Raw genomic sequence first — 24,375 nt, 5'->3', positions numbered from 1 at the left:
AGAAATACAAGGTTTGTAAAACAAAGTGTCTGTGTTCTGTGCATTTGTGGAGAAGCTAAACATTTGTTTTTAGTCTCATTTGACTCAGAACAAAGAAAACATTGAAATTAATTTTGAATACTTAGTGAAATTATATTAATCTTTTTCATAACCATATAATTTTCTTCCTCAAAATGTTAGATTTTATTAGCCTATTTTTCCATAATTCCTCAGTACATTTATGTTATTAAAGGACAAACAGAACCTACACGTTACTCCCCAGTTTGGGAATTTCAACATCTTTTTGTATTTTCATTAATGTAACATTCTGGCCAAACACTTTAAATAAATAAACAATTTTCACAGAACCAACAGGTTTTACCATGCATGAGAAACAATTACTAAAACAAAATTTTGAGTTGAGTTTTATCTTAAATTAGAATGTGTAGTTGAATGGTGTAGTTGTTTAATTTGACTGTCAGTGTGATCTCCTGAAGAAACATCTAGGGTATGAGTGAGGATGGGCTTAAGTTCATTTGTAGAAAGGGTTCCAAAGAGATTAACTGAAGAGATAAGAATGCCCCTCAGTGTTGGTAGTACTGTCTCATTGTTTGGGGTCCTGAATTGAGTAAAAATGTAAAGAAAATGATGCACCAAGCATTGATATTTCATTATTTCTACTTCCTCGTCTCCTGAGATATGAGTTCAAATCCTCCCATTACAAGAGTTGGCCCCAAAATTCCAACTTTCTAACCATGAGGGACATATCACCTAAGCTGTGAGCAATTACATCTTTTTCTTCCCTTAAGTCATTTCTTTTAGGAATTGCATCACAAAGATGAAAAAAAGCAACTAGTGAACTTATAAAACTATTGATTTCTGAGTTATGGGAAATGCCATGTGATTCTCTGCCACTCCAAGATCATAATGAATGAACTCTTTGGTACTATTCATTGTAAATTCCACCCTGCAGGTATATGCAGAGAGGCTTTTCCTAAGATAGGTTATGAACCTTTTGGTGAAGGAGGCTGTTCACCTCCCTTCTGGAGGAGCACTTAGAACATTCCTGAAGAGAATAAGGAATGCTATAAAAAATGTACAAGTAAGCAGCAAAATTATTGCTTGTTTATGAACTTGGATGTGTATGGTATCTTGGTTACTTCTGTTGGAAGGTCATCAGAAACTAAGGCATATAAGTGAACCTCTACTGGATCATTCCCATTTCTTTGATTAAAAACAACTTCAAAAGAATCAACACAGTGGTGTGACCTTATAAGTGAACAATGCACTGAAGTATTAAAAACAAGTAGTCCTCATTTGAATGAAGAAAGAGATTGGTTAAAGGACCTAAATTTCAAGCCCATGGGTTTGGCCTTCATGGGCTTGAAGAGATCTCAGCAAAAAGAATGAAATCTATGATTTTAAGAGAGTAATTAACCCATTGTTACCATGATTCTGTAGAAGAAACATTACTTTGAACACAAGTGGTGACTATGTGATAAAAATAAACCAAAACATTGTAGAAGGTGAAATCAAAGAAAGAGCAGCTCATAGTCATACAATTTAATCCAATATAGTGTCAAAAACAGACATTAAAATAACAACTTACTTTCAAATTTACCCATGCCATTTAAAATTTTTACTATAACCCGACTTCAGTCCACCTATATGTAGAGTATGGTATGCAGTAACACACACACACACACACACACACACACACACACACACACACACACAAACACACACTCATACATATTAATGGGCACACAAGCATTCACACACTTAGTGTTAAGTTTTCAGCCTACAATCACTTTCTCAATGTCAGTTGGCCTGTCAATCATAATGGCATTTAGCTTACATTTACCATCCATACCCAAAACTTTCTCATCCATGGATCCTAATGACCACAGACTTGAAACTATCATTTCTCCAATAGTTCATTATAACAATCATGTGTATAGCATTTACAGTGATTTGTTCCTACAGGTAATGCAGACGAGCTTTAAAGTAGACAGGCAGATGTGCAGAGGTTCTGTGCAAATCTCATGCCACTTTATGGAAAGATCCCGAGTATCTAGTGGAGTTCTGACAACAATCCTGTGCAATCATTGAGAGATGAATGCTAGAAAGTTCTTATGCACTGCTATCATACCAGATTAGAAACTAACAAAAACCATTGCAGCCAGCCATGTTTACTGCCACATATAAGCCCAGTTCAATACAAATTGCTGGTGGCCGGATGCTTGCATATTGCCATGAACTGAGCTTTGGATCTCAAGCTAATAGAGTTTTCCCTTTAGCCCATCCTCAAGAATCTTTTCCCCAGCTCTGAGCCAGGGGTTTCCTGCACTTCCACATAAGAGGCCCAGGCAGTGACCTTAAGAGTCCAACTGTGTCTACTTGATTAGTTCAGGGGCATGAAGACCCTTCAAATTTCTATTTTTTGGGGTGGAGATTGACATTCCTGGATTTATTATAAATAAAATTCTCCTACTGAAAATTCAAAACCCAGAAAACCTACCTGTGAGTGTTTATGTAAAACAACTTTATAAATAAGGGTTGAACAGATGGAGAAAGCCATTTCAGTTAATTTGCATGTAATGGAGTCGCATGTATTTCTACTGAGAGTGGATATCCCTTGGTTATCTGGTGGGCACACAGGATGTATTATAGGATTGCTCAGCAATTTAACCTCTTTTGTTCAGAGAGGCACACACCCTGAGTTCAAATGTCCTGTTTGACTATTCTGCATATGATTTATCTTTGATCTTTGTTCTCTTACTAACTAATTACATTTGAAGCAGGGCATGTATGTTTATTTGTATGTGTTTACTGAGAACTTCATTTTGATTTTGCCTTTGTATTGCCATCATAAAACCATAATAAACATAATCTAGGAAACTGAATCATTAAGCTTATTTTTTATGCATCAAAGTAGGAAAAAATTACTGCATGAAGGCACCAGAAACATATATTCATAAGATAATGGGGATGTTTAATATAAATTTAAATGATTGATAAAGAAAATATCTATTTAAATTGGATAACTATACACATGGAATTTGACTTTGGATGCTGATTTTTGCTGAACGAATATACTTTAATTCAGTTGAAAACTACTAGCAGAATTGTCTGATGGCACTGGATTCATTTACACCTTTATTATGTCTGCTGTATGTATGTGTGTGTGTTATGAATATATTTATAGCATTTTGATTTTGTTCGGTTTATTAATTTTGTTATATGTTTTAAATATGTAACTGTTTTTACTGTTCAGATTACTTAAGTGAGGTGTGATTAATAATTATTTCAAAATTCAATACACCTATTGTAATGATATCACAAAAGAAAGATGCTATTGTTTATGGGATTAGTTCAGCAATATATAAAGTTTTCTACAATCTGTAAGTCAGAAAATTGCATGTCTGAACTTACATGGAGAAGAGAAGGCTCAGGGAAGGAGTATGTTAATGGATGCATACGAAAATATAGATGTAACTATAAACACAAGCACACACATACACCACATGGTAAGGCAATGTGAATTTGGTTGATACACTTCAGAATCTTCTTGGAAAGAGAAATACAAAACTCTCCCCCAAAGTCCTTTATATGACATGTATGTGGCAGCCATTAGAGACACGTTGTTTATGAGACAGTTGTTTGAAAACAATACTGAAAAGCCTCCATAGGAGTCTCTTACAATTAACTTTATTGCTCAGAGATTATCCTTTCCTGAATTCTGTGTATCTTCACACCTTTCAGGGACTTGCACTTTTCTAGTAGTGTCCTATATGTCTGTGTTTAATCATACGCCAGGGCCTTCTTTTGTGTAGTTGTATGTGGGTAGATGGATGGGGTGGAGATCAGAGCTCATTGCTGATTGTTCTTATCACTCTCTACCTTATTTTGGTCTGGTCGGATCTTGTCTGGTCTGATCTGGTCTGGTCTGATCTTGTCCCTTTTCTCCCTCTCCCTTGTCTACTCTCCCTCTCTCCCCACCACTCCCTTTCTCTCCCTTTCTTCCTCTCCCTCCCTTCTTTTTCTCTGAACAGGTCTCTCACTGAACCTGGTATTCACTGACTCACTGTACCTGTTGGCCAGTGATCTTTAGGCATCTGAACTTATAGTCTTATGTATTTGTGGCAAGAGTAATTCAGATAATTTTCCTATCTAGCTTTCTAAAATATAACATTTATTCCTTAGTCACAATTTTCATATTCGTAAAACAAAAATGCTACCACCCATGTTTTTTTTACATAAAATAACACATGGGAATAATTCTATTTGTTGAAGAAAAAAGCAAGCCATTCACTTACAATACAATTGATAGCTCATTTGAGAATGCTAGCAATTCCCATCACTGTTAACTAACAATGGGGAACTTCAGAGAAGCCAGGGAGTTGGGAAAATAAGACAGAACATGATAAAACATAAAAACTTCATGTTCTGTATCACCCCATTCTGTGGACATGGATATGACAGACACATTAAGGAAAAATTCTGGACCCTGTTTAATGCAATCCAGTGTTAATTCAGTTCTACAGAGATCCCATATACCTGAAGATATTATGGTTTATCTATAAGAAATGTTTAAAGAGATGAAAACAAAATTTATAACTCTTCAGAGGAAGAGGTAAGATTTCTGGAAAGGGTTCTGACAGGAGAACTGGCTTTACTATCTATTAATTGTCTCCGAAGTGATAGCATTGTGACATTCTGCTTGCTGTGGATGAAGTAGTATGTAAGTCATGGTTCTCTAGATCTATAGGAACAAAAATAATAGAATGATTTCTTAGAGCGCCTTACAGACTGTGGGCCAGTTAGTTCAGCAATGGTGGTGTGCCAGTAGAAAGCCCAAGAGTTCAGATTTGTTCAGTCCATGAGGGTAGAGGCCTCAGCTGAACTTCAGTAGATGCTGCAATCCCAGAGAAGTAGGCTCTAGTGACAGTTTAGCAATGAGCTTACAGGTTAGCAGACAAAGTGCAAGAACTCCCATCTTCTATGTCCTTTATTGTGGCTGCCACCATAAGATATAGCACAGATTCACGTTAGATTGTCCCACATCACAAGATAACAGACTAACAGTGGGTCTTCCACTTCAAGTTATTTAATTAAAAAAACTCCCTCCCAAATGTGCTTAGCTGCTTGGGGTTTAGTTAATTCCAGATCTAGTCAAGTTAATAACCAAGAATAGCAATAACAATTAATGTACTCCCAAAATATGTACTTAGGCGTTCTAATATGTCATGTTCAGTATATAACAGCATTTAGAAATGGTGTTTGAGGAGTTGAATTGTTCAGTATATACACCACACCATTATATTTCAAATCTTACTATACTTAATAGGCAACAAAGTTATACAGCAGAGGAAGATTCTATCCCTTATAGCAGATAACATCTTTTTAGGACTAAGACTATGTATACATATATTTCCCAATAAGAATCATGTGATTTTTGTTATGATCTCTTTGGCTGTAGTTAAGTTTATGCCAAGACAACAGTGCATCGTTAACAGTTCTTGACAAGTTAAGTTTTTAGTTCCAAACTCTGTTCTCTGGTCTTTTGTGTAGAATGATATGCTCACAGCCAGATGAAAGGTTCTTTCATTTTAAGACAGCATAAGATATCTTCTGCCAGGTTACTTCATCCTCAAATCTAAAGTTTATGAAATTCTTAGGATCTATTTCCCCCAAGATGCTGAGCATGCAAACACTAAGCATCCTTCTGAGAACAACACCAAGATGACTTGAAAAGGTTGTGAAATAGTAGCAGCAGGTTTTGATGTATCTTGTTGTGGGTTGCCTTGGTGCTGTTTGCTTCATCAAGAGGGGTTGCCCTGATGAAGAGTAGATCGGGTGATTCCATGTGAACCTTCTCCCCATTTTAACTGGCCAATTAAAGGATAGTCTATGGTTGGGCAATAGAAGGAAAGTTGAAGCTGGAGGTTGGAAGAATAGGAAAGAAGACAGGAAGAAGATGGAGGAAGAAGATGTAGAAGAAAGATAGGACAGAACCACATGACCCACAGAAGAAACAAGTAACAAGAGATCTCATAGCTGGGAAATAGAATATTATAATGATAAATCTCTCTAATATAGGGCATACAGCTTATAAATATTATAACTGAGTTATGTGTTTTTACTAGGGCTTATTGGGGTTGGAGATCCCAACAACTTTTCTACTTTTCTTGGTCTTGTTTTGTTACTTGTTTCTGCTAGGGTCTTTGAAAAGCTTGGGGTTCCATGGAATAGGGAAAGAATTAGATGAGGTACATTCTATGTTAAAAGTAGGGAACTGGGGCGGTAGAGGTTTCCTAATGAACAATAAACTTGCTTCTTTTGCAGAGGTCCTAGTTTCCTTTCCCAGTAACTATATTTGGAGGCTCACAATCAACTCTTATTTCAGGCGATCTAATACTGTCTACTGGTCTCCATAGGCATCCCAATGCATGAGACATACATACATACATAGAAGCATACACATATGCACGTTAACAGAATGCGGGGAACTCTATCCCTTTGGGTCTTCTGTGGGGAGAACAGTACTTAGTCCTGGAGAGTGGCTGCTGAATTTTTGATAAATCAGAGCATGATCAATGAGACTGAGGATAGTTTTGATGCCTGAAAGAACCATTTTCTGAATGTGTGGCTTCATGCACATGTGTTCTTCATCTGCACATTTTTTTATCAAAATTATTTTTCTTTCTTTTTAAAAATTATTTTATTAGATACTCTCTGTATTTACTTGTTATCTCCTTCTTCCTTCCCCATTCTCATCCCTTGTCCCCTTCAACTTGTCTCCTGGAAGGTGCACCCTCTCCCAATCACCCTCTCCTAATCACCCTCTCCTAATCACCCTCTCCACCTCAGTGTCTTGACATTCCTCTATATTTGGAAAACTCACCCTCGCTGGACCCAGCTATTCCACTCCTGGGCATAGACCCAAAACTTGCTCCAACATATAACAAGGACACATGCTCCACAATGTTCATAGCAGCTTTATTTATATTAGCCAGCAGCTGGAAAGAACCCAGATGTCCTTCAACAAAGGAATGAATACAGAAAGTGTGGTACATTCACACAATGAAGTACTACTCAGCTATTAGAAACAATGACTTTATGAAATTCCTAGGCAAATGGGTGGGACTAGAAACTATCATTCTGAGTGAGGCAACCAACCCAGTCACAAAAGAACACACATGGTATGCACTCACTGATAAGTGGATACTAGTCCCAGAAAACTCTTAATACACAAGAAACAATTCACAGACCCTATAAAGCTCAAAAAGAAGGAAGGCCAGAATGGGGATGCCTCAGTCCTTCTTAGAAGGGAGAACAAAACACTCACAGGAGAAAAATAGAGGAGCAGAGATTGACGAAAAGATCATTCAGAGGCTGCCTCACCTGGGGATCCACGTCATATGCAGCCACCAAACCCAAGCACTATAGCTGATGCTTAGAAGTGCTTACTGGCAGGAAGCAGATAGGGACACCTCCTCAGAGCTTCTGCCAGAGTCATACAGATATAGCTGAGCATGCTTGCAGCTAACCAACATCAGTCTGCACAATTTCTTTCTCTGCAAAATTAAAGGTAGCTCACATCATTACCTTACAGTCTTATTGGGAGGATCAAGTGAGAGATTCAAAACTCAGGACAATGTAAATGCTAAATAAATATTAGAAGAAGGTATAGGCTGCCTAAGAACCAAACAGCATCTTGCTGATAGCATCAGCGAATGCAATAAAACTTTGTATGGATGATTAAAAAAAAAAGTCTCAACATTTTACAATGCAGGATCTCTTGTACGTGTTGATCGCTAAGGCTAGTTTAACATTTTGGAAATAAATGTTTCTAATTTTATGAATTTTTGTTTTCTCTGAGAGAAGGGGCAAGGGAGCATGAGGCAGAGACACAGACAGAAAGTGAGAGAGTGGGGGGGGGAAGGGAGGGGGGAGAGGGAGGAAGAGAAAGAGGGATGGAGGGAGGGAGGGAGAAAGGGATGGGGCAGAGAGGAAGGTAGGGGGAGAGAGGGAGGAAGGAAGAGAGAGAGGGAGGGAGGTATGGAGAGGGGAGGGAGAGAGGGAGGAAGGAAGAGAGAGAGGGAGGGAGGTATGGAGAGGGGAGGGAGGGAGGGAGGGAGGGAGAGAGAGAGAGAGAGAGAGAGAGAGAGAGAGAGAGAGAGAGAGAGAGAGAGAGAGAGAGAGAGAGAGAGAGAGAAACACAAGCTATACCTCCTATGTACTGGTGCTCCAAAGAATCCAGAAGAGGGTCTTTGATTCTCCATAGCTGGAATCACAAGAACTATGAGCCTCCTATTGTGGGTCTTGAGAACCGAAGTCAGGTCCTCTGAAAAATCAGCAAATATTCTTAACTTCAAAGCCATCTTCCCTCTCTTCTGTTTAGTATACTTTGTATGTGGTGTAGTGAATTGCAAACTCTATAGTTCAAATAGTAATTCATGGTTTCTTTTATTTTTATACATTTACTACTATGGTCTTTGTTTTCTGATTATTTTTTCTATTTACTTTTACTAAGAGTCATGAGTCTGTTTTTGTAATGAGTCCAAACAAGGACATCATTCTGTCCCGCAAAATGAAGTGCTCATAGTGAGCAGGTATTGGTGCTAATACCCAATGTATTATTGATTTGAAAAAATATATACAAATAGTGAAAAGCACTTAATACATTGTCTGACTCCAATTCTATCACTGCAACCTTAGCTTCTAGAATGCTCAAAATCTGAAAAGTCCCTGAACAATTATAAATCAATACCCAGGCATATCCACTGCACTTGTTATCACTGTAGCTAAAGACCTTAAGAGTTTTGCCATCTCATACTAAATTTTGTGTGTGGGTTCTATATGCTTCTCCTGCTTATTATATAAAGAGGAGATAGGTTGTAGACAGGTAAATGGCAGGTTTATAATGAGAAGAGAACAAGAAGCAATCTATTTAGATAGAGGAAGGATGGAATTCAGGACTGTCATCTTTTTTCACGATATATTGTATTGTATTGTAGTTATTGACTCATTGATATATTTACATATTGATTGGAAGTGGGAGGGAAAAACAGCACCTTTGTTGATTATGTAGATGCACTGGACAGATAGGTTTGCATTCTACTTTATATTAACTCAAGGCAGAGTTCTTGACAGTCCACACTACAGGCAAGAGACGGCAATTTAAGTTATTCTCTTTGCTCTGGCACTAGGATTTTGTGTTGTGCAGTTGCTGGAACACACACTCACCTTCTGCAAAGAGGGTGGGTTAGTCCTGGGCTACTGCCTGGACGATTTTGGAGAAGGAACTTGAATCACTGGTCACAGACATGGGAGGCAGCATATAGCTGTGTATCTAGGGGTGAGGACTAGCTCCTTACAGAGATGACAGGGGCTAGGGCTGGAAGCAGGATAAATGAAGCAGGGGGAGGGGGAAGCTCCAGTGTGGTGGCAAGGGCACTGTCTAAGAAGGGTGGATCCTGAGAAACACTTAAGGTTCTTTCAGCTTTGTTGGGTCTAATGGTTTCACTTCATTTGTTACATGAGAATACTGATGAGCAATGAACATGCCAATCATCAAGGGACTAATTTAGCAAACAATGGAAGTGTGCCTCCCACGCTTTCAGCGAGAGGAGTTTTATAAAATATCTCTTCCACATAAATGACAGAGAAGGCAGAACAGACTGGGATTTGATTTCTGGCTGTTTGTGGAAGTTTTCAGAGCTTATATTGTTTAATCTCTACTATTTATCATGTGACTGACAAATAAAAGGGTCTAACAAATGTTTGTTGGATGGATAAACTGCAGAGTTATGTAACCCCGTTCTAATATAAAGGAGACAGAACCATTTATAAATGTGCAATGTAAACATGAGTGAATTCTACAGCAGATGTGTATGGATAATGAACAGTGACAGCACCGTGTTAATCCCAGAGAATGTGAAGTAGCACGTAAGGACACCCATTCTTGAGGGATGATAAAGAAGATGGTAGCAATACTCTCATCCCACCTTCTCACATCTTCATACCCCTGAGATCTGAAGAGAATGTTCTTTCTTCAATTCACTGTCTCAAAAGTGTCTGATGGATGTCATCTTACTGATTTCTCCCTCCCATAAGCTCTTATAACTCACATGATCTGCACACAATCTTGGTAGAAAACGCTCTATTTTCTGCTTATTTCTTTTAGAAGTTCTTTTTTAAAATATATTTTAATTAAAACAGAATTGCAACACATTCCAACAGGTTCGACATTCCCTCTCCTTCCTCCAGCCTCTTTTGAACCCCTCCCATATCTTATTTCAAAACTGCCATTTTTTTCCAGTGATTTTTTTAAATTTAAAAATAATTAGATGTATGGTTATTTTGATTACATGCATGTCTGTGTGACATGTATGTGAGTGCCCTTGGAAGCGAGAAAACTTTGAATCCCTTAAGACTCCAGTCATAAATGGCTGTGAGGGGCCATGTGGATGCTGAGAATTAAACCCAGGTTCTCTGAAAAAGCAGGCAGTGCTCTTCTGAGCCAATCCTGTATTCCTCCTAGTGAATGAGTATCTTCTATGTTTTGCCACCATAAAAAGAGTAGCAATATTATATTTTGATAAGTTGGTTTTGTATAGAAGCTTTATTTGAAATAAGGGAAATGCAAACAACTTATTCTACTTAGTGGATTTTGATTTTAAAAACTTGTTTCATAGGCTCATTATACACAGAATTGTTATGTGTAAGGAAAATATAAATGTATATTGAACATATTCTGGTTATAAGTATCATAAAACCTAACATTATGTGGGGCCTATTGTCACTCCCTGCTTTCATTTGAAAGAATTGTATTTGTATCTTGACATGTAATATAAACTTAAAGATAAGCATTATTTTGGGTAGTTTTGGTAGTATATAAACTAGCCCACACTATAAAATGGAGATATTTTTATACTTTAATAAATATATAGATTAGTAACCATGTACCAAATAAATTTCTTATAACATGTTCGTCATTGTGTAAGGCAAAATCTGGCAGTTCTGCAAGCAATGAAATTGGATAGGTGGACCCATATTTTTAAATCATGTAGCTGTGCCTAAAAGCTACATAAATTAAAAAGCAAGTAGGGTGAATTTTAATCAGGCTTAGAAAAAAGAGGTTTCTAAATTATTCCTTCCATCTGTCTTTTGTCTGTGTGTCCGTTATCCTCCATTTAAACCCTTTTTACAAGTGTGTTGTTCCTTTTATGATGTTGAAAGAAGGATTACTTTTTATTAGTGGCAAAGACAAGAAGATTTGTCTTACTTCATGCACAGTATGCACAAGGGGAAATTTCAATTGCTGATACCCTGGAACTTTTGCAATTAGACAATTAATATTTTCCTCAGAATTATGAAATATTACCACAAACCTGCATCTTTTCTCTTCTACCTTTCACAGTGCTTGCACACTCACATATAACCAGGATTTCATTTTGCTATATAATTTCTTTCAGAATTCCATAATAGATGACTGATGTTTCAGAAGTAGACGAATCTTTTAACATGCAAGGTTTTCAATAAATACTTACTGCATTTTAAATCTTGAGCCTGGCATTTCTCTATCCCACATGAATATATTAGCGGTCTACACAAAGCACACAAGCACACAATTTAATGACTTGAATTCTATTCATTAGCTACACACAAAAGCCATGTCATGATTCAGTTTTCACAGAATGAAGAAGTGGATTTAAGACTCTGCTGATTACACAAAATGATGTGCATGCACACTTAAATTCCTTAGCCTTCATAATAAAAGAATTTTTCACCTATGTGCTTAGTAATAAAAGTGTATCTCTCAATTTCAATATGTTCCAATTTGCTCACCCTACAGTGGAGTGATGTATTCACATTGAAGTAACATATTAACACCTGTCAAAGATACTTTTAAGGGTGCTTTCATTTGCTGTGTGCATGTATGAAGGGCTGTCGAAGTTAGTATGCTTCCTGTGTTACCATCTCAGAGGTTTTTCAAATGTTTGCCATGTTCTATTATTTTATCTACATGTTTAAAAAATAATTTTGGCTACATCGTGATTTTCCTTTGGAGAGAAAATTGAAAACTTGGGTTTATTTTCATTTGGAGAAGATGTGCTGTAACATCATACACTGGGTTTAAATGTCACTTTCTGCTAGAGTTTTAGTTGAACTTAGATGACTGCTTTTCCTTCAGGCTTTAACTATTGTAATTTTTTTTTATTTGTGAAGCACAAATACATATTTTAGAGCAGCTGTCTACCTAAGAGTTAGCAAAAGGTACCGATTTTTAATAAATTATTTACCCCTCTTTCTAATTTGTATAAACTTTGAAAAATAGTTACGTGTGTGTGTTTTAGACACTTTACATTTGGTTCTTAGCCTACAGCACAGCATAATATCAAGAGGGTGGGCTTCTCCTTTAAGACCATAGCTGTTTTCACAGCCACAGGCCCAATGTGAGCTCAGCATCTGTTACAGACAGGGATGAGTGAGCCCAGCTAGACTTGGGGTTTGGAGGAGGTCAAAATCTATTTTGCTGACATTTCTGTCATGTTTACTAAATTGCTTTCTTCTGAATGCAATTAAACTTTTAAGAAATATTGCATTTATTCCCAAATACATATGCAGTGGATTTTGAGCAGTACAGTTGATTTTTTTTCAAGCAATTATAGAAACCCAAAGCATGTGCTTTGCCTTGCCTGATAATGACTTTTAGAAACATTAGCCTTCCCACTTTTGTTTCAGCCTAACCCTAAGAAGGAATTTGACCAGGATTATCATCTTCCACAGAAGATAGGCTTGGATGATGAAGAAATGAGTCCCCACACCTCCATCTTATTTTAATATCCCATTTGTGAAGACATATTTGAGGAATCATGTAAGACATTGAGAAATGATGAGGCAATAGGAAACAAAAATCAGAGTTCTCATATCCAATAAGCAGAGCAGCCAAGATTAATTAAATCTATACAATGATCCAGAGAACGTAAAGGGTAAAGTGGTTAAAAGGACTGCACCGGCATGCATCTCAAAGTATTATGATTATCATTTCAACAGCATATTCACTCCACCTACTCAGGACTTCAGAAAGGAGTTTAGAGATCTACTTTGAATAGTTTTGTTCTATTTATTATCGTTTGAAAGGCAATGCAACAGCCACAGAAAGGACACTGGGTCTGTGATGTGACTCTTCTGATGAACTAATGTGAAATGTCCAGTGACTGTAACCTCACTGTAGGAGAAGCAGGCGCTGACACTGAACGTCATTGCTTCCTCATATCCATGATACACATCTTCCTGTCTCGATGCAGAGACATTTGCTTTTACAAGGTGTGTGAAGGTTTTAGGTAGAGTGCTCACACTGGAGTGATTAGCAGTTAAGCAAACATGACTGTTCTAATTGTCTTTTGCTTTGGAAGCAGATTGGCAAATCCACCCTCAGTCTCAGGATTGGAACCTATACGGAGTTTAGGAAAAGCTTTTAATTCTCACCTTTAGGACATTTAAACATAATGTTTTCTGGGCTTATATTGTATTTCCTCTCAATTTAAAGATGAATACTACATTTTTTTTATTTATAGGAAGGTTTCATATATCACACATGGTTCCTTACTCAGGTATATTATTTTTATGCCCTTCATATAAACATAAATATATATTCATACATACACACATATATATGTATATATGAAACCTGTATGTTAAGTTATTTTAAAAAACGAAAAGCAACATTAACTATTTGACATTTTTATTATGTAACACAGATGATAATAAATTGTAACATATTTGCATTTCATAACATGGAAGGGCAATTACTGGCTACTTTCTATCAAGAAACCAGATGTGAATGGAATTTATTCAATGTCAATGAAAGGATAAATTTGAATTGTGCTTCTGCCTTTCATGTTCAATATCTATAACTAAAATCAAAGGTGATCAAATACCCTGCATGCAGAGAGAGGACCCAGGTGATTCCATTAACTCTTTATTATAAGATACACAGTTCCCCACAAGAAGTCTGCTTTTCTGCACGTGGCCACATTCATCTCCGAGAAATTAAAAGTCCCTTAAAGGCCAAACAAATCAGCTCATAGGTAACTGATTTTTGGATGTGGACCCTAGGAAGCTAGATTCACTCATGCATTTTTAGGTGCAGCTTTAGAGCCCAGAGCTGTACTCCCCCTGCCAAAGCCCATCCAAGCAGCCAGACACAACAGCCCTCAGCCTTCTTTCCTTCTAACAGAAATAAAAACAGAAAGAAGAACCCGGGCCTTCATCACTTAACAAGGATGTCTTGGCTCCAGGCTACCAAGGGACATAAGTAGAGAGAGAGCTCTGTCCATGAGTTTGTAAATTCTAACGGCTCCTTTTCATTGCGACTTTCTGAGGTCTCCCAAGAGATCTTTCAGAGACGTGTATCCCCAAAATTAAAAGGAACCTCCCATCTGATTTCTTCACATTTTGAAAGCCATGTTGCTCTATTTGCCATTGGCATATTAAGTGAACTATAATTCGCTAACAGCTATAAATAAATGATTATATTTAAACAAGAATTTACAGCTTCTGAGCAAAGGAAAAAGTTTAATTGAAAAAATAGGGTTTATTTACATTTGTGTTATCTACAAACCCCAAGCAGCAAGAATCAGAATTGTCATAGCTTCATCCAGCATGCATTGCTGTTTCCCCCTTTATTTTCTCAGGCTTTTCCCCCCATTATTTTGTGCTCACAGAAAACCACATGGAAAGTGTTAACATCTAATAGTTGAACTGTTTTGTAAAGAACATTTATGATTTTCATGGCTCACTTGGAATGTGATTTAATATTTTTTTTCAAACTGGTTAAGTGCCTTTAATATCTTGTTCATGATATCATAAGAAAAATCTGCCCTTTTACAAAGCTTGTTTGCAAGTCATTAGCACCCAGATTGGTCACAGCAACATCTGTTTAGATATAAAATTTACAAATTACAAAGTGCCCAGTGATTTTTTTTATTAGTAGGGTCTTTCTAAACACTTCTTGTTATAAAAATACAGACTTACATTTTCTAGGATTATTAGAAAAGATACAGAAGCATTTAAAATTGATCCAATATTTCTAGTCTTTCTTGTCTAGATACAAACATACACACAGCAATGCACATACACCCTCCACAGTAACAGACACACATAGGTTTCCAATTAAACACAATGCTTTTATAACATAAGTTACCTTTCTACGTCTCAAAAATTACAGGCTCTCCCTATGTATTTCCTTATATAATATTCCTCTGGGGTAGCTTTTTGTCAATAACTCTATTGCTGCTATTTAGATAAGAATACATGAATCTTATACTTTTATTCTAAATTCAAGTTCACTCATCATTTCTAATGCCCTTGAAGCAATTTTAAATTACTGTTATTACATGGGTCACTAGAAACCAGAAGCACTGATATAAATTTTAAAAAGAGAGAATAAAAAAAAAAAAAAAAAGGAGAAATCCCCCTCATGCAATTAGATACTGCCTAACGGTTGGTTTAATCAATTTGATTTTTATCCCGGAATCCAGTCCTTCCTCTTAAGCTGTCAGCGAGCGAGATAAGAGCCAGTGGTGTAGACGGGCTGTCTTCTTTCCGTTGAGATGACAGCCACATGGATTATTACTAAAGCATCTCCGGCGATAGAGAGCAACGGCCGCTGCACCCTCATCCAGTGCGCAATCTTTCTATTTCATTAATTTTTCATGGAATTTCATTTCACTACAAGCTGGCGTCTGCCATCCATCTGCCACACTTACTGTGTCCCCTTTGCCAACTTTTTACTCGCATCTCACAGCGTTCTCGGGCTGCTCCGCTCCACACCACCTTCCTGAGATTCCCAATTTACTTTCGTGGGGCTGCCTTGTGGGGCTGCTTCCAAAATTTACTCCTGGTTCCCCCTAAAGATTTGTACACCCAAGCACCCTGGAACAATAGCTCAATTTCGAGACAACTTTTTAGTTGCTGTTAGGTGCTCCAGAGAATGAGACATTGTATGCCCTATGCTCAACCCAGTCAAATTAGTGTTTGCATTTCCGTTTCGATACTTCCCTAAAGTCTTTTTCTAGCTGATGGTGGAAGGATATTTCTCCCTATAAACCGTGTCCTTCAGTTTACCTTGAATGGGTATCAAGAAGTATGTGTTAAAAAGGAGGTTTTTGTTGTAAATTCTCAGACACTTACAATCATTTCACATATTTGTATATAATAATGGGTTATATCTCTATTCTTTTTGAAAAATTACTTTCAGGCCAGTGAGTAGCTTCTTTTGGGGGAAATAAACGAACAACAACAACAAAAGAAAAAAACAGATGCACAACACAAGAATAAATGTGTGCCATTTCAATACAGGGGAGTACCAAGGTGTATTTATAAGATTGTTAAGAAAAATACTATGCTGACAGTCTGTGGTTAGGGGTTAAATGTTAACTGATTTATTTTTATGAACTAGACTATTTTAACTCTCCCTATTAGACCACCTGGTTGGCTGCTAATAACAATTAACAAAAAGCCTTGAATCCTAACCTTTCTTTCCTTTTCCTTTTGGGGTTTAAATGAATGGTTTTGGGGTGTATTTACACATTGTTATTTTGGAATTCCAGCAACCTTATTCTGTATAAAGCACTGAAGAGATGAAATTATTTATAATCTTTCTACAAAGAAATATGAAGTAAGTGCAGTCTCTGAGTCCTCCCCGTGTCCTACTGAAGGCAGTACTCCAGGGGTTAGTGATGTCAGATGACAGTCTGCATTAACCGTTGTTTTCCCAAAGTCCCCAACCGACATCGAGGGAGGAAAAACAGGTATATTCCACACATGAAATAGGTCCAGGCCCTCCTTTGACACATGTGGAAACAGCAGATGTTTTGCCCGTCCTCAGTGTACTGTTATTCTGCATGTGTGTGCCTCCTCCCATAAAGGTAAGATGCTTACACTTGCCATTTGTCTGTACAGTGTAGACCCCTTAGACAAGAATTCTAAAGAAATCCTAACAGAAAGTACCACCTATGGAGACCATTCAAAGGTGAATGATATGAGGTCTCAAGAAAAAGAAGACAAGAATCGTCCTTAAAGTTTATCTGGCAGAGAAACGTGAGCTTCTGCTAGAGGACCCCAGAAGGCATGTTCTGTGGCTAAGTTTTTCTGTTTTTAGATCTTTAAAGGTGCACATTACTTCCTGTATGGAACAGTGACAGAAACCTACCCTGGAAAGCAACCACCCCATTTCCACTATGATAGATTGCATTTACCAATAATCACATCCAATCATTGCCACAGTTAGCCTGTAGCTAGAGTGTTTCAGCTTAGAGCATAGACTGTTGGATCACAAAAAGCATACCGGACCCAAGACACCCTTCAAGTCTACACATCGAAAATAAAAGAGCATTGGGCACACAACTGATATTCACTTTTAAAAATACAGCTTGCCTGAAAAATGAGCACGAAGAACATAAGCATATGCATACTTATGATTATATTTATTAACTTGTTTAATAAATTAATAATGTATTTATTAACTTGTGAGAACAGTTTTATAGTCAGCACCTCCACTTGCTACTTAATGATCTGCCTAGAATTCCTTAATTATTTCTGATACCTGTGTTGGCTTTCACGTTGGTTAGGCTTAAAACTTGATGCTATGCCATTCCATCTCAATGAAGATATATGGTCATTAAGATAAAATTGAAAGACATCATTGCATTTGTCATACAAGTTATTACATACAAGCTTATCTTTTCCTGGAAGATGTAAAAAAGATCCTCTTTCTTATAGCTGGGTATGCTAGCTTTTTTTCTTCTTTTTTGATCATGCCCATTGTGAACTTTGCCAGTAAAGGTGAAAATTTAAGGATTCATTTTACTGCCCTACCACAATAGCTGTTGGCAGGTACTATAGAAAAGGCCACGTAAACACAGGTCTACACACAATAGAGGCTGGCGTATGCCTTTGTTATGAAAACTTGGAACCTTTCTATAGTCAAAATTTCTAAGGATACAAATACTTGCTGTAAAATTTTTGCTTTGGCCTGTCATCGTTCAGCTTATAGGAAATAAAGACTTTCTTGGGTTTCTTTTTTAGTCCCTTCCTGAATAAATGTGTAAGGTGGTATGCCTGATACTTCCTAATAAAGAAAAGGAAGGAAGACAAGAATTTCCTTTAGCGTACATTTCTATACATTGTATTATTTTGAATATTCCTCCATTTGCTTGGCTCTAAATAAGTAAGCAGACTATTAAAAAAATTAGGTGACACCAGCAAACACCTGAAGTATGAAGACAATTTTTTCCTACTTCTTTAAAAGTGTTATTCATTGTTGAACTGTTAAAAGCAGGGCTTTCTTAATATCCAAGTCATTTTCAGTCAGTAGCATGGAGCCATAGAAGAAATCAGTAAGTCCGTTTCAAAATATTTTCAGGTAACAAGGTGAACACCAAGCTTGCATTTGAGCTGTTTAAGAATTGAAGTCTAATTATAAAATCAGCCCCCTTTGAAATCAAAGGTCCTGAAACATTCAAAGACAGGTGTTAGGTCTCCTTTGCTCTCAGGGATCCTGATGTGTGATTATAATCAAGGACTGTTTGCTTCAGAATGTTATGTTTGATTAATTTGTGCTATTAGGAAATCATATGGGACTCAGAAACAGTTAGCAAGCACTTAGGAAACAATCTAGAAGAAACTTACCTAGGCTCTCTAACATATCTAATCTACAGACAGATTCCACCCGTCTTGCAGCATGTATCCCGAGTGAGCACGATTTTAAAAATCCAATTTACCAAGTTGTGTCTGCTCTGCATAACACTACAAACAACTCAAAAACTAAGGAAAACCAAAACAGCTCTCAGATCCTGGTAAGAACAGCGAACTTCCATTAACTCACAAGGAGGTAACATCACTTCAGGGTTCTAAGAAGAGGAACCACCTTTTAATTCTTCTGTGCATACAGGCTAAAGACGTGTTCTAGGGCACTGCTTACCAAGCTGGAGGAATTGCTAATTTGACACAAATCCTTGTGTGGATGCCCTGAGTCTGTGGTGACATTGACTAAGTTCTGTGAAGCTCATGTTTCAGTAATATCAGGAACAAGGCACAGCCTGAGTTTGTCAGCTGCAACCTGACATCCGCTTGCCTCTCCTTTTCTGGTTTGAAAGACTCAATTTTCTTTCTTTTTTGCTACCAATAAGACATAGCATTTGTTTCTTTATAGGCAGTCATTTCTGCAAGGACGTGCTGTGTCCTCTTTGTCTCTGCCAGTGTTTACATGGCCACCGGGTATCTCAGTAAGGGGGGAAAAGCCAATTTGGAAAGGCAATTGCCAGGATTTTGCCCTCTTTTTTTTTTCCTCTGAGACAATTTGGATGTGAGACGCTGGGGCGAGAGCTCTTTCCCTTTTTTATGTGCGTTGGCTTAAGTGAGTGTTTCTTTTGGCACCGGGTAATATTGTTGGCTCCAAGTGTGTCTAAGTGCCAGCCTTGGGTCTCCTTTAGGGACGGTGGTACCCAGGATACAAGCTTCAGAGAAAGGATGCTTCTCAGTTCAGCCCTCTCAGCTCTCTTCCCAGTGTCTCCTGCCAAACATTTTCCGCTGAGCGGCTGGCTGGCTCAACGTAATCAGGTTTGAGGAAAGCCCCCGGGCTATTTACAAAAGAGGTTTGAACTCGCAAGTGCCCTGCTCAGTGTGGACATCCCAGAAGCATCCTAAAGTGAAGACAAGAGAAAACCGACAAGCGGCCACTGAGATCTGAGGAAGGACGAGGGGGAGAAACAGGGGAGAGTTGCAGCGGGCACCAGCACCGGAGCGCTCGCTCGCTCTGCAAGCGAGCTTCTTACCTTTCCTCTTGGACCTCCTCCTCCTCCTCCTCTTGGACTTGCATTTGAGTTGACTGCTTAGACCTCCAGACCCTCTGCCACTCCCCAGGACAGATGCCATGCCAGTCGGGAGACCCAGAGAGGAGCCGGTCCTTAAGCAATTTCACCTTTCTTAGTCTCCCTGCTGTAGCCGCAGCCGGGAGTATTTCTGGTTTTGCAAATCAAGTAGCAGTCTCACTTTTTCCGGACTGAGCACGCCAGCAAGCACCTTCGCTATAATTGCCCCGTGCTTGGTTCCGGATGAGCTGAAAGCCTCGGATGCACGCGGAAAGCTGAACCCTTGGGCAGAAAGCTCTGGGAAAGATTCTCCTGCTGGTCCTGAGCGCCCTGAAGCTCTCTCCCCTCCGTCTGGGCTCCAGAAGCAGGGCTGCTACTTTTGCGCCTCTGCGAGTTGTTTGGCACCATCCACTTTAAAGCCAATCACGCAGGGAGCTCGTCTATTTGCTGCCGCAAAGTCTAATTAGATCCAATCACAACTGTCTTCTGGCTCTGACATCAGCAGCACCAGCTCCACTGCCTCTGGTAGCTTGCAAACTCAGCTCCCATTTGGGTGGATGGAGCCGCCCAGGAGAGAGGTTTCAGAGGAAGACACAGCCACAAGGAACTGGTTTTAACGGGGAGAAGTCCAGCGGTGCAGTTTACAGGAGGGTGACGATCTGTAATGTCAAGCCTCTTGCTGCAACCACTTCCTATGCTCAAAACACGCAGGAACTGGTCACTCAAACCTAGCAGTTTTTAACTAGTTAACTTGCTCATTGTCTGGAGAAGGCAGGGTCTCTCCGTGTTCAGGACTTTACCTCAGAAATACTCTGAGATTTTTAAGTGCCAAAGACACAGCTCTTTAGGGTTTGTTTACTTGAGAGCATGTTTCTGTCTGTTCGCATGTTTGTCCTGCCGAGTTCCCACTCCACCTCCCTTTTATAACCCATGGCTATTCCTTTAGACAAAAAAAAAAAAAAAAAAAAAAAAAAAAAGGAACATGCATCAAAACGTATGTTAGGGTTTCATCTGAATTTTATTGAGAGGGGATCCTCATGCTCTTTCGTTCACTGAAGGAAGAACAGTCACAGGAGAGACCAGGGAGAGGAGAGGAGGGGAGAGGGAAAAGGGAGGGAGGGAAGGAGGAAGATATTCATGGTAACTGTTACTTTTACATAGAGAATGTAATGTTGAGGACCAAGTAGCCTGCAGACGAAAATGATGTTAAACCATTCTATTTTCAGGGATATACTAGGTGTCAATAGTTGATTCCTGGACTCTGACATAAGACATACGAAGAAGAAGAATATCTTCCAGCAACCATTCTAGCATCTTGTGTTTAAGTCATACATTATTAATCACCATAAGTTTGGTTTGATAAACATTCACTCTAAAATCCAGTGAGTTAAGAGGAGGACGTGAAAACTATTTGATTCCTGTGGTTTATTCATTTCCACATTCTCCTTTCCAAGCTCCTCATGGGCCTGAGTATTTCCATATTGTTCCTCTTACATAAGAAATAATTTTCCCAAGGAACACTGGAAGTAATTAGGATGTCCGTGGATTGCTGTATTAGTGAGTTGTAAGGTTCTTGCTCAGCTTTGATTGACAGATACATAGAGACTGTGATTTCAAATTTTCACTTCACACTACGATTTACACTCATCTTCCTAAACTGTGCCTTAACCTCCTCCTCTGTGAAACAGGGATAGGAACCACAGCCCCTCCATGGAGCCATTCCTCCCTTTCAGCCACTCGAGACAATAACTAACAGACAATAACCACTCCTTGATTTTTTATTTTATCCATGAATAATTTCAAGAGACTCCTACAGGTAGGCCTTTGAGACAGAGAACTTGTGTTTTTCTCTTTTTTTAAACAATTTGACCTCCTGGTTGAGATTCATTTCTAAGGGATAGGGACAGTCACCTCATCCTTTCTTCTTTGGGTTGGGCTCAACAGTTCTCTTAAAGCAAAGTTACTGCTTAGTGCTACTGACTATCTCTCCCAAGCACTAAGAAAGCATGTGGCATTGTCATATAACCTACACATCAGAGGCTGAGGTCTTGTGGAAGAGTGGTGGGAGTTACTATAGTATGTAGACTTTGTGGAATACTTTGAGAAGAGCAGACACTGAATTATGATATATCAGATAATAAAACAAACAAAAAACAAGTCAGTCCTGTTCCGAGCTCAGGGACTGTTCAGAGATGAACTAGATAAACAGGACATGAGGTCAACTCAGAAACAACAAGCACATTCATCACACACATTAGCTGGGGTAATGCAGTGCTTAGCTGATCAAAGGTAAAAATCATGGCATGTAACTCAGAGGTCCTAAGTTGACCTTAGTTGTAGAAATCTCTTCCTTGGCCCATTCATGTCACATGGGTCTGAGGGCAGAAGTCAGATGCAGCGCCATGGCCCCCGATCTTGCAAAGGGTTGAGAGTTTCACCTGTAGTCACTGAAGCTGTACAACCTTAGTTGAGACACTTCTGTGCTCCAGACAGAATGGCTGACCTCATCCAAGGTCTCTCTACTTATATGTCTGCAGAAAAACTGTCACCAAGTGGAGTCACCAATGGAAGGCCTTTCAAGTAAAGCCACACACAAATGCCCCATCAACACTTGATTATAGGAATTTATAAATGACCCTCTCATAGACTCATAACCACAGCACCATGATACCTCTGAGACTCATACATACTGAGTCTTAGTTCCCTAGGACAGCGAGTAGGACAGGCATAGAACAGAACCTTGAAAACAATATATAGTTTTGGTGATATAGAATTACATAACTAAAATCCAAATCTAAACAGTTAAGAATTCACATACCACGAAAACATCAGCTATTGCAAATCTTGGGAAATTTTTACCTTTCTTGAAGTTTCTCAGTTTGCTTACTTCGTGCCTAATACATGCAATATTACTGTTCAGAAATATGGCTGTTTTTCTATATTTTGTGAGTTTTGTGTGTGATGATGCATCATAGATGCTACACTTCAACCTCTAGTGAGGTCAAAATGAGACAAAAGTGGGTGTCTCCAGCCTAGAGGCAGAAGTGGTTTATGATGGCAAATATTTACACTCGAGCGTGGTCTCTAATATGCTCCAGTTTGTCACTGCCAGCAAGGCTGAGAGTGAGCAGTATTGACAGTTTGCCACTCTTCTGATGAGTCCTTTTGCTTTTTGTCTTTCCCCTGGATCACTTGAGCATTGCTTGGCAGCCTGAGATGATGAAGAGCAGCTGGAAGAGGCATTAGGATCAGGAGCCAGTCTCACCCCATTGCCCATCGGGAGGCATCGCCCATGTGTCTTGTGCTAATTCCGTTCATTGTTAGTCTTCCCATGGAACAGAGAACTAGCAAAGGGGCTTCTAGAGAGGCTCAGGCTGGTCAAAAAGCCAACCGGCCGCTCCACATCTCAGCATGTGCCTATAAACTGTAGAGCTGGGCTGAACACAGAGCTGTGTGGACTTTGCTCCCTTTACTGTCTGTGCTCACGCTCTTTATGGGATGTCTCTCTCCCCAGTCTCAATCACTTGTAACATTCCAAGGTTCTCAAATCCCTCTTACAAACGCTGCAATAATCCAACTATTTTGCAGGATGAAGGTGCTTATTTCTTTAACAAGAGCTGAAATCATGTCCCCAGCTCACCACTGCAAAACCCTGAGCCTGGAGATGATCTTTTTTTTTTTTTTTTTGTATGATGAATAATAATTTTCAAAAAACAGCTAAAGTTTAAATATTACTGTGAAGCTCACTGAATTCAAGCAAACACATATTGCAACGTAGAACCGAAATGAGGTTCATTCTCTAGATACCTCTTCATATTGACTATGGCTCCAGTTCTCATGAAAGCAGCAGCAGAAAGTCCCTGGCTTTTGTTTATTATGTTCACAGTCCAGCTATCACCTGCCTTCCCTTAGAATAAAAGTATAGTGTGAAGAAGGAAGCCATTAAATACAGCGATAGAACCAAGGCTTGCATAGCCTTTTCCAACATTATCCAAAAGGAACACATGTCAGAATTCTATAGCTTCACAACTGATGCTACTTTGAAATGATTGAAACCAGGGAAACACTTGGGTGTGAGGACAATCCATAGAGGCAGCATAGTGCTTTCTGTTCACCTAGCTCTACAGTTTATAGGTGCATGTTGAGCTGTGGAGATCTAGCTGGCTTTTTGACCAGCCTGCTTTCTCTTTGAAGTCCCTTTGCTAGTTCTGTGTTCTGTGAGGATATATATATATATATATATATATATATATATATATATATATATATATATATATATGTACACACATATGTAAATATATATATTTAGCATAAGACACATCAGTGATGGCTTCTGTTGGGTAGTAGATTGAGACTGGCTCCCATTTCTGCAAGTAAGAGAATCAAAGAGCATGTATCTTGAGGCACAGCTGCACAGATGATGTGTTTTAAAACAAATTCAATCCTTCTTAGTCCCATTATTAAGCATATTTCTTTGTTCTTTTTGTTAATGTACAACCATACATGTTTA

At 38.6% G+C, this 24,375-nt stretch overlaps 1 protein-coding gene across 2 annotated transcripts in view; it reads right to left on the bottom strand.

The window, feature by feature from the left end:
- The window catches only part of ADARB2 (adenosine deaminase RNA specific B2 (inactive)), a gene marked incomplete at both ends in the record, with an annotated part of 517,175 nt that extends 497,246 nt beyond the window's left edge, over positions 1–19,929 (bottom strand). For both annotated transcript variants that reach the window (XM_080918367.1, XM_080918368.1), the window contains one exon: positions 19,830–19,929. In XM_080918367.1, coding sequence (XP_080774493.1) covers positions 19,830–19,929 — 100 coding nt within the window. The remainder of the gene's footprint in view (positions 1–19,829) is intronic.
- Between the last annotated feature and the right edge of the window lie 4,446 nt (positions 19,930–24,375).

The sequence above is a fragment of the Micromys minutus genome (genome assembly GCF_963924665.1).
Source record: "Micromys minutus genome assembly, chromosome: 6".
Classification (NCBI taxonomy): Eukaryota; Metazoa; Chordata; class Mammalia; order Rodentia; family Muridae; genus Micromys; species Micromys minutus.
Note: the sequence above shows the minus strand (reverse complement) of the source record. Positions and strands in the feature narration are given on the sequence as shown.